The sequence below is a fragment of the Mus caroli genome, chromosome 13, assembly GCF_900094665.2.
Source record: "Mus caroli chromosome 13, CAROLI_EIJ_v1.1, whole genome shotgun sequence".
Classification (NCBI taxonomy): Eukaryota; Metazoa; Chordata; class Mammalia; order Rodentia; family Muridae; genus Mus; species Mus caroli.
In genome coordinates this window covers 69559066-69570741 of record NC_034582.1, presented here as the reverse complement: position 1 = coordinate 69570741, position 11676 = coordinate 69559066, and the positions used below count along the sequence as shown (strand labels likewise).

The 11676-nt window shown below is 38.1% G+C and overlaps 1 protein-coding gene across 5 annotated transcripts in view; it reads left to right on the top strand.

Annotated features, from left to right (window-relative positions):
* Cast (calpastatin) overlaps positions 1–11676 on the top strand; it is a 110055-nt gene that overhangs the window by 53158 nt on the left and 45221 nt on the right. For 4 of the 5 annotated variants that reach the window (XM_029485008.1, XM_029485007.1, XM_029485009.1 and 1 more), the window contains 5 exons: positions 1850–1909; positions 7340–7378; positions 8927–8980; positions 9466–9579; positions 10768–10857. In XM_029485008.1, coding sequence (XP_029340868.1) covers positions 1850–1909; positions 7340–7378; positions 8927–8980; positions 9466–9579; positions 10768–10857 — 357 coding nt within the window. The remainder of the gene's footprint in view (positions 1–1849; positions 1910–7339; positions 7379–8926; positions 8981–9465; positions 9580–10767; positions 10858–11676) is intronic. The other variant, XM_029485011.1, reaches the window with a different exon arrangement.

Below are 11676 nucleotides of genomic sequence, written 5' to 3'. Positions count from 1 at the left end.
GGAGAGGAGAGGAGAGGAGAGGAGAGGAGAGGAGAGGAGAGATGGAGAGAGACAGACAGACAAATAGACAGAGAGAAGATGTGCATATGCTGTTGGGACACACACCTGACTGCTGTCTTAAGAGTGTTCAGAAAAAAAAAGCTCATATGGTTTTGTTTGAAAAGTCACTGTGCTTAAACTATGATCCTTTATGTGTAAGTTACCCTAATTGTGCTACCACAGTATTAGCCGAGGTCTGTGGATAAGTGATTTTGTTCATGGAAACTAGGTAGTAGCAGGGTCACTCTAAAATCCTCTTGATTGGGAATATGAGTGGGAGAAAAGGAGAGAGGAGCAGTGAGAGACTATGATGCCTTTTGACATAGCTTCTGAAGTGGCTCAGGGCCAGGCATTGCAGACAGAGTGAGGCCCACATTATAGACTCTTTCCACCATCTTAATAGAGTTAACAGCTATATATTCAGTGAATTGCTTAAGTAGGCAACTTGTGTGAGATGATATCCCTGACGTGTGAAGTCTAATGGACTCAGATGTGAAGGGGTTTAAGTGAACCTGAGTCAGTATGATACATGCTAAGTCCTGGAATAATACTCAGTACATGCACGCATCCACAGGCCCAGGCATCACCCACTGCTTAGGAGATTCACTTGCAGGGCTCCACCTCTGCTATGCGTTCCAAAGGAGGGCATTTCAGTTTCTATTTGCCAACTCTTGTGTGCCAAGGAAGAATCAATATAAGACAGGTAGTACAGCAACATTCTTTCTATACCCTGTCTTCCATCTTCTTTCCTTATATGGCATTAAAAGGACAATTGCCATTTGTGTTGTGGACTTGTTTCTTCAAATTTTATAATAGTCGGGCATGGTGGCGCACGCCTTTAATCCCAGCACTCGGGAGGCAGAGGCAAGCAGATTTCTGAGTTCAAGGCCAGCCTGGTCTACAAAGTGAGTTCCAGGATAGCCAGGGCTATACAGAGAAACCCTGTCTGGAAAAAGAAATTATAGTATATCTAGTTACTTGTGGCTATGATACAATACCTAAAATAATTTATATAAAGGAAGCAGGGTACATTTGAAGTGTAAATAAAGAAAATATCCAATTAAAAAAAAAAGAAAGCAGGGTTTATTTCAGCTCATAGTTGCAGTGATCATGGTCCACATGTAACCATGCCATCCCAATGGCTCACTTCCTCCAGCTAATCTCCACTTTAAAAAGTTCAATAGTTTTCAAAAAGGACTAGTGCAGGACCAAGTATTTAAATGTACGTGGGGATTCCTTCTCACTCATAGCTACTTCATAATAGAAACAATGTGCTAATATAATATAGCATACATTTTAAACAGTTATCACAAATACTTATAAAACCAACTAAATAGACACTGTGTCCTATTTTACAGGTCTCAAAAGTGAGACTTAAAGTCACAGGTTCTAGTGAATAATACATGGCTAGGATCTAAACAAAGTTATGAAAGGGTTCTAACAAGTATCAAAGTGTACATTCTTTGAAAAATAATATTAATAGTTATACCAAAGTTTACCAAATAGTTATGTACGTAAATTTGCAAGGTAATTGTTATCTAATGAAGAAAAACTGTGTGTGGGAAACTGAAGATAAGAAACACCTGATCAGCATTATGTAGCATATAAAAGACAGTTCACTCTTTTTGAACTGATCTGGTCACAAAGACTTTTACCCTATGGCCGGGGATACCAATTAGAATTTGTGGACATGGTGCTATGAACAAGGAAAAACTGTGGTGGAAAGTAAGGGCAGTGTGGTAAAAAAAGAGCTGAGGGCAATTTTAGGGGGGTTATGGCAAGTCTGACTTTTTGTTTTTTTCCTTTCTAGGTGACAGCTTCCTCTGCTGCCACCAGCAAGTCTCCCAGTATGAGTACCACAGAAACTAAGGTAAAGAACCTTCTAGGGTAGTTTGTTCTCCTTTCTAAGAAGGCCCGAAGCACCCACAGTTGGGTTTTCCTTCTTCTTGAGCTTCATGTGGTCTGTGAATTGTATCTTGGGTATTCGGAGCTTTAAGGCTAATATCCACTTATCAGTGAGTGCACACCATATGTGTACTTTTGTGATTGGGTTACCTCACACAGTATGATATTTTCTAGTTGCATCCATTTGCCCAAGAATTTCATGAATTCATTGTTTTTAATAGCTGAGTAGTACGCCATTGTGTAAGTATACCACAATTTCTGTATCCACTCCTCTGTTGAAGGACATCTGAGTTTTTTCCAGCTTCTGGCTATTATAAATAAGGCTGCTATGAACAGAGTGGAACATGTATTCTTGTTATATGTTGGAGAATCTTTTGGGTATATGCCTAGGAGTGGTATAGCTGGGTCCTCAGGTAATACTATGTCCAATTTTCTGAAGAAATGCCAGACTGATTTCCAGAGTGGTTTGTACCAGCTTCCAATCCCACCAGCAATAGAGGATTGTTCCTCTTTCTCCACATCCTCACTAGCATCTGCTGTCACCTGAGTTTTTGATCTTAGCCATTTTGACTGGTGTGAAGTAGAATCTCAGGGTTGTTTTGATTTGCATTTCCCTGATGATTACGGATGTTGAACATTTCTATAGGTGTTTCTCAGCCATTCTATATTCCTCGGTTGAGAATCCTTTGTTTAGCTCTGTACCCCATTTTTAATAGGGTTATTTGATTCTCTAGAATCTAACTTCTTGAGTTCTTTGTATATATTGCATAACAAATATGGAGACAAAGTCTAGAGCATAGACTGAAGGAAAGACCATCCAGAGACTGTCCCACCTGGGGATTCATCCCATATACAGTCACCAAACCAGGACCCTATTGTGTATGCCAAGAAATGCTTGATGAAAGGAGCCTGATATAGCTTTCTCCTGAGAGGCCCTGCCAGAGCCTTACAAATACAGAGGCAGATGCTCAGATGCTCACAGTGAGCAGGGTCCCCAATGGAGGAATTAGAGAAAGGATTGAAGGAGCTGAAGGGGTTTGCAACCCCATAGGAAGAACAGCAATATCAACCAAGCAGATCCCCCAGAGCTCCCAGGGACTAAGCCACCAACCAAGGAGTACACATGGCTCCAGCTGCATATGTAGCAGAGGATGGCCTTGCTAGACATCAATGGGAGGAGAGGTCCTTGGTCCTATGAAGGCTCAATAGATGCCCCAGTGTAGGGGAATGGAGGGTGAGGAGGCAGGAGTGGATGCGTGAGTGGAGGAATAGAAGCAGGAGGAGGGGGGATGGGAGAGGAGGTTTCAGGGAGAGGGGGTACATTTGAAATGTATATAAAGAAAATGTAAATAAAAACAAAATAGAAAAAAAAGAACCTTCTAGAAGCAAGCTGAGTAAATGCCTCTTTAAGTTGCTTGTCAGCAATTTGCTCCCTGACAAACGCACTCCTTAGCTTAGGAAGCTCACATTCTGTAAGTCAGCATCTCCTTGAGGTAGAAGCTTGTGAAATTCTCCTCTGATTTTTGAGACTCTTTCAAGAGAGACATTGCTGTAACTTTTTGCCCTTGATTATGTTTTGGAAAGAAGAGATAATCTCTCCAAATTCATTTCCTGGAACTTTGTGAATAGGAATTCTTGTTTCTTGGTATTAACTGCAATATTTTTGATAGACATTTGTAAGTGAAAAACTTATACTAAGTGACCACAGAAGCAAAAGAAAAGGATACCAGTTGATTCAGGTGCTTTCTGATATGTGGGTCATGGAGTAGAGTACCATCTCATTGAAAAATTCCTTTGACCTCTGTTGGGTACTTAATCTTATATTCCTTGGAATTTCAGGAGAATAAAAGGCATGTAGTTGCTACATAGAGTAAGCCTAGTTCTGACAGATGACTAAAAATGCCTTAACATCTCTACCTTAGTTACTGCAACTCAAGCTGTTTCTTAGACACATTTCAGGGTTGAAATTAAAGAGACATTTGTAAACTTTTCTCATCTTGTTTGTTTGTGTATTGCAGTATTTGACTGTGTTAAGAGGTCCTGGCTCCATTATTATCAAATTGCTTTATCTACACTTGCCAGCTTTTGTTTGTTTTCTATCTTCCATGTCATTATGTTGTCTATGAAGTTTCCTGTTCCAGAGGATGTGGCCACATAAGTTACTACTAGGGATTCTCTTACATCATCTTGAATTAGAACAGTGAAAATATCTGGGAGTAAACTGTCCATTCATCTAAGTTTTATTAAATTAACCTCTAAAATTTATATTTCCTTGATGGTTTTATTTAATAGTTTACCTTTATATTGATTTCTTAGTCATATAATATTAATTGTGCTATCTATTAGTAACCTACAAGTTGTCTTTTGTTCCAATATATTTTAACATCATATACACAAATATACACGTATATATTTATAGTGCTGAGGATTGAACACAGTACCTTGGGGCTTCATGTATACTAAGCAACTAAGTACCATACTTCTGAGGTATGTCTTAGTCATATGGATTTATCTTAACCTTGAGTGACTAAAGAAGGGACATATGTAAAACACAATGCAAAATAAAACCTCCTTGAATTTGCCATCAGTGGCAAGGAAATATAATATATGAGCCATTTCTATTGTTTTGGTTCATGTAGCTGTTTCACAGGTCTGATCCCATACTTCAGCTTGAGGGCCATGCTTATTTCCATGTGCCATGGTTTTCAGAGTAAGTTATCAGCAATCTGCAGGATCACAAAGCATCAATCATAAGTATTCCTGGTAGTCAAAACAAACAAATAAATCCTTGAAAGGAGAAAAGAACATGGGAAATGGAAAAGAGACACAGGCAGGGACAAAAGTGAGTCACATGTGATAAAACACTACTATAACTGAGCTAAACCATTGTTTGTCTCTATTTTCTTTCTTTGGTTTATTTCAATCACATAGCTCTCAATATTATCTTCATTGTTTCTGCTGTTTCTCATGATTACACAGTGACAATTGTAGTAATCTACAAGTGGAGTCCTGCAAGTGAATCTCCTAAGCAGTGGGTGATGCCTGAGCCTGTGGATGTGTGCAAGTACTAAGTATTATTCCAGGACTTAGCATGTATCATACTGACTCAGGTTCACATCTGAGTCCATTGGACTTCGCACATGAGGGATATCATCTCACACAAGTTGCCTACTTAAGCAATTCACTGACAATATAGCTGTAACTTATTAAGTAATCCTGCATCTTGGAGATGTCAGGAGCTTGAGCTTCATAGGTTCATGTCTGCAAATACTTGGAGCTTTTAGTGAAAAGATGCTAATTCAGAGAAGTAGAGATTACAAATCCTTGTCTTGCTTACATTTTTTAAGAAGGCCACACTATATATGAAATGTATGGTATGTCTAGATCTGTCTTCTATATTTCTTGCCTCTGGAACATTAGAATTGGTTTTTATACCATTGGTTGTAGGATGGAAGTTCAGAGAAGTTTTAGTCATGATGTAACTCTTCAGAATCGGTACGTCTGGACACTGGAGCCAGACAGCACATCTAAGAGTGCTATTTCTTTACCAGCTGTTGTGCTAGTCAGGCCCCCTTTGCTTCAGTTTTCTTATCTTATCTTAGTATTGAGTTTCATACCATTTCTATGAAAAATAATTCTTGAGATTATTGATTTCATTGTACATTATATTAATAGTTGCTTATGTCTGAATATGCAGTCTTAATTGTAGTTTGAAGATTTCCCGAGCAATATCTTGATTACTAAATTGTGAAATTGAAGGTATTAATATATTTCAATCATGATAATATTACCTGGCTTATTTTCTTTGTAAATTATTTAATAAATTAAGTTTGTGTAAACAAAAAGAAGATTCACAATAAGAAAAACACAAACAAAAATTCATCAGTAAAGATGTAGTGTGAAGGGCCCCCAAATTTCTTAGAAAAACAGTTGATAATGAACTTTGATTTTCCCTCCATACAATAAGAATATTGATATAACTAGGAGGCAGTTCATGAAGATGACTATACCTTCACAATCATAGCACCAGGCATGATAAATTAAAAGAATATTTGACTTAGCTTCTTCAAATAACGAAATTTAAGGAAAGGTTTTGCTGACATCTCGAGCAGCCCAGAGAGGAAAAGCAGCAGAAGACACTAGAACTGCTTTGTGATCGATCACTCCCCTTGAAAGTTCATAAAGAACGAATTAAGTTTTCTGCTAACTTCTGTCTGGCCTCCATCCATGTTGGTTGTATGTATTCATGGAGGTTTTGCGGTTTGTATATTTGGACAGGTCACCTTTAGCTGGTTAAAGTTGTGTAAAACAAAGTTTCTTCAGAAACATGCTTAGAACTTTAGAATACAATTCTACCTGGAAGAATATAACATATAATTTACAAAATTGTATTTAAAACTATGAATGGAACTTCAGAAAGCTTATAATGATGACACTTGTGACTTTTTTGTTTGTTTATTGGTTCATAGTCAAACATTGGAAATATAGATAGAAATACAAGATTATAATAGTTTTTACAAAAAGAAGTCTTAAAGATTAATTTTATAAATGGAAATCCTCATGAAAAAGTTTAGATCCAAAATTAAAGACTTGCTTGGTACTCTAGTGTTTATGTGCCTAAATCCCCATGGAGTTATATACTTATGCATGATATTTGTTAGGTTGGAAATATGAGTCTTGATTTGAACATTTTGGCCCATTATGTGGATTGTCAGATACAAATGCGGTTACTCTTGGGGCTATGCTCTTATATTAGGCAATTCCAGTAAACAAACAGTTGGAAGGACCTGACCAGAAAAGGCACAGAGAACAGGGGATGCAGTTCATTGTGCCTGGCAGCTCTGTTTACTTCTGTCACTTCAGCCTCTCAGCACATTCTATAACTCCAACCTCCAATTTTCTGAAATAGCATGATTCCATTACAGACTTCCTCTAGGCTTAACCATCAAGGACATGCTGGCACTAAAAATAACTTCTCTGTTCTCTATGCCTTTGTTCTGCTACTACCTCATTCTTTCACACTTTGTACCCAAGCCATGATAAGTATTTCATTGATATGTATATGTATATATACATATATATTTATATATATATATATATATATATATATAAAAATTATATATCAGTGACTTGGAAGGACACAGCCCTTGGATTTGAAGGGGGAAAACTTGCATTTTATGTTGTTTATATGTTTATGTGTCCTTGATACACACAGCATTACCTGCCATATGAATAGTAATATCTGAAGTGTGTGATAAACTTAAGTCATAAACTTTATATTGATAATAATACCAAACACTTAGTTGAAGAAAATAAATTACATTCTTAGTAAATTATCTCCAATATTATATTTTAAACTTATCTTTCCCTATTTTATTATTATCCCCCCCTTTAGGCTGTGAAAACAGAGTCTAAGAAGCCACAATCAAGTGAGGTAAGTAGTTTAAGTCTATGAGTAAATTATTCTGACCATTTTTAAATAATAATGAATGAATATTTTCCTTTATTGGTAAAGGGATTTGTCAGCTAATTTAAATACCCTTGACTATTCTGTAGAAGATAAACTCATAGAATACATATAACATACTTACATTAAATCCATACATTGTTAAAATATGTAATACTTTATAAACAAAAAGTATTTCATAGGTTATTTTATTCAAAAAATAGATTCTAATTAATATTTTTTTAAAGAAAGGAACAAAAGAGGTAAAGTCAAGCAGAGGAGATTGCCTGGGAAGTAAAGGTGCTTGCTAGTAAGACTGATTTCAAACCCAGAACCCACATCATAGGAGAAAATCAATTACTGAAACTTGCCTTTTCCTCCTACCACACTACTGTGACATATGCATGTGCACACACACAGATAGACTGATAGTCAAACATACACATGTATTCATGTACATGTATACATATGTACTCACACATGAACATACACATGTGCATGCATACACGAGTACACATACTAACATACCCATAGACAATACATGCACATAAGCACACATGCATACACACACATAATACATTCATGTGTACTCACACACTAATTATTTTAAAAGACAGTGCAAGTTATAGGTACCTTGAAAGACTAGAAGTGTGTTGAACCTGCCCTAGATCTTTGGATGATAGCAGGCAGGTTAACCTTGACAGCCTTCTCTGGATGGTGGAGATGATATGAGTCACTCAGGCCCTCCCCCCTGAGACAAACTCCTCTTGCTTCCATGACCCTTGACTGTCCAGTCTGAAAGTCATCCTGCCTCCATAGAAAGGTGAATTCTAGGGTGCCAGGAGCAACACATCTTCCTTTTCAGTACTATTTTACACTATATTAATTCAACTGTTGAAGCAAATACTTGGGACTATAAGGTTTCCTGTAGGTCACAGAACAAAGGGAAACATTGGAAGAGCAGATATAGATGGAGTCATGGGGTGAAAGGTAAAGCTTATCTGATTTTGTAAAAGGGACCCTGCCTGCAGCCTTTGCATAGTTGGTTCTATGGAGAAACATTTAGAAATAAGGTGAAAATTTCTTCTGTGCCACATATCAATGCTTGTGGTTTATCTACCAAATGTCAAGAGTATTGGGTCTTTGAGGATCTGATCATACTTCATCTCCTAGGGGCACAGACTTTAAAATCAATTAAGTGGGATGTGGAGTGTCACTGCTCAGCAAACTTAACACTTTTGATGCCTTTGTGGATAGCCTGGCATTGGCTAGTCACTGTGAGGGAATGTGCAGAGCAGCCAGAAGTTTAGCAAGTGTGTGTCTTTGAAGACATCCTTCTGAAGAAAAGACTCAGTTTTTCCTGTGTCTGATAATGGCCACCGATGGAATCTGCTGGCAGGTTACTGATGATCACAATGGAGCTCCTCCTGAGGACAAGATTGTTTAGTCGGGATCATATTCATGGGGCAGTTTGTGATTATAAGAATAGTAGATTTTAATACAATAACTCAGCTTTTACTTCTTTGAAATTAACAGCCACCTGTGGTTCATGAGAAAAAGTCAAAAGGAGGGCCAAAGGAAGGGTCAGAGGTGAGTGATAATTGCTGGGACTTGATCCTGTGTAGCAATATCTGTTGTGATACGAGACTGACTTGTTTCCTCAGCTGACTCAGTGCCATTGTATGTTAACAGCAGTGTTCTGTGATTTTGTTTTCGTTTGATTAGTTTTTTTTTTTTTTTCAAGACAGGGTTTCTTCAGTTTAGCCTTGACTGTTTGGGAACTAGCTCTGTAGACGAGACTTCACTGGAACTCATAAAAATATGCCTGTCTCTGCCTCTGGGATCTACTACCACTTGGAGTGTACAGTGATTCTTAGTGAAGATTTTGGGAGGACGTGCAGTATTTCAGATTTTGTACCTAATGTACAATGGCATTTACCTCATACTAATTGGCATTTTCACAGTTCAAAACTGTAAAAAGCACAACGGTTATGCACAGCTTTTATTCTGTAGAGAAACATATCTGAACTGTTTTAAACCACCATCATGTTAATAATATATGTATGCGCTTTCAGCCCAAAAATCTTCCTAAGCACCCATCAAGTACAGGAAGCAAGCATGCTCATAAAGAAAAGGCACTTTCCAGATCAAATGAACAGATGGTGTCAGAGAAACCATCAGAATCAAAGGTGAGCTTGATAAATATGAAGATACTAATAGCAACTTACTATCAGTGTGGCTCCTATTGGCCCAAAGTGTACAGTTGAAGTTGTGGGGTTGCACTGGATGCATTTGGTATTGTAATGATGTAATGCTGTTGTTGTACTAGCTTTGCAAGAAGCGCTGTAAGAATATGGGATAATGGAGTGCCTGAGGAAGGCTAGCAAGTAGATTTTGGCAAGTGCACTGTCCAGCCTTCTCATGCTGCCTATAGTGACCAGTCATGACTCTGGTGTCTGCCAAGCAGAAAACTTGGAAATGAGGTGGTTTTCTAGGTCCCTGTAAACTTCAGCCAGGGAATTATGATAGGTGCTTCTCATTCTCACTCATATTTATTCTCTGTCTCTCTGGGTCCATTCATCTGTCTGTATGTCGCTCTTTCCCGCCACCGTGTGTGTGTGTCTGTGGATGTCTGTGGGTGTCTGTATGTGTGTCTGTGTTCCATCTATTCTTGAATCCATGGCCTCTAATAATTCTCCTGCCTCAGCCTTCAAAGCAACTAGGACTACAACATGCCTGCTGCCTTTTGCTTCTTTACACAGAAGTCTTGAAGCATCATTATGATCTTGTAGAAGACATGAACATAGAAAATCCAAACTCAGAAACTGGCTCTGTAATTACACAATGAGAGACGCTTTGCTCTTAGAAGAGATATATGAGAAACTTCGTATTGAGAACATTTGGAAGATAAAAGCTAGGCCTACTTCAGAATAGAGTTATCAGGGCTGACAAATATGTGATCCAGCAGCTAAATATAACCACATTATTTGGCTTACAATGTTGTTGGGAATTATTTTTAACTGTTTTAAAAATTATTTTTTAATTAGGTACTAGCAGAACATGTCAGGGCATTTCACATAAAATCCCAATTCATAGCTTCTCTTAAAAAATCAGACTGTCTGGAGAACTGGGCTCAGATGACAGCAGTAGGGAGGAATGTCTATAATTCCTTTGTGGACTCCAGTTTGCCACAGCACTCTGAGCTCATTGGTATAATGGTGTTTTCATATCTGTGTGACCTAAATGGACGCTAGCAAACTCTCTCCACAGTGATTTCATGAGAACAAACTAGCATGTGTTGGTGACATTTGGAAACTCATGATCTTGGCCACAGTCAGAGATGCTCAGTCCTGTCACTCTTCTATCTCTGCTCTCAGACAAAATTTCAAGATGTTCCTTCAGCTGGTGGAGAGAGTGTGGCTGGAGGTGGGACTGTGGTCACTGCCTTGGACAAAGTGGTTGGTAAGGTGAGCATACACATACATAACATGAACTTCTCTGCTTATGAGGCTCTGGTTCTAAGAAGCCCATATCGGACAACCCGACATTCAGAAACAATGGATACAGTTTGTATGTATTTTTGTGAAAAAGCTCGTGTTTTGGGAATTTAAAGTGAGAAAAACACTAAAATAATTTTGAAATATATATATTAAATACTTATTGGGCAACTGGCTTCGAAGGCCTGATATCAATGCCAAAGAAATTAAAATGTAAGTTGGTTCAGGCCTTGCCGTCCAGGTTCACAGGTATGAGATCAAGAACGTAAAACATTCATGAGTGCTGAGTAGGCATTACGCTCAGCTCTGAAAGCTCCCAACAGCAACCTTAACATTAAGTCACAATCACAGCAACGGTGTGAGTTACTAGCATGATTCTAGATGTGTTGGCCAGTCCCAGAAACCCCGCCCGCACTGGAGGAGCTTCAGGTACCAGTCTGGGAGTGTGCAGAAAGTCACAGAAAAAGGTAAAAGTCCCTTGAAACATTTCTTGGATCTTGGGATTCTAGACACATTATTTTAACAAAATTCATAAAAACTTTTTACATAGAAACACATGTAAAGGAAGGGTTTTCTGATGGGTTACTTGTCTATTATCTCAGGACCTAACCATCAGCCTGGAAACACCAAATGTGTATTTATATGAACTACTTCGAAAAATAGTAGATTTAACTAGATATGTTATAACACAAACCTTTTTTATATATTTTTTTTTATTTCATATTTTCCTCAATTACATTTCCAATGCTATCCCAAAAGTCCCCCACACCCTCCCCCCCCCCCCTTCCC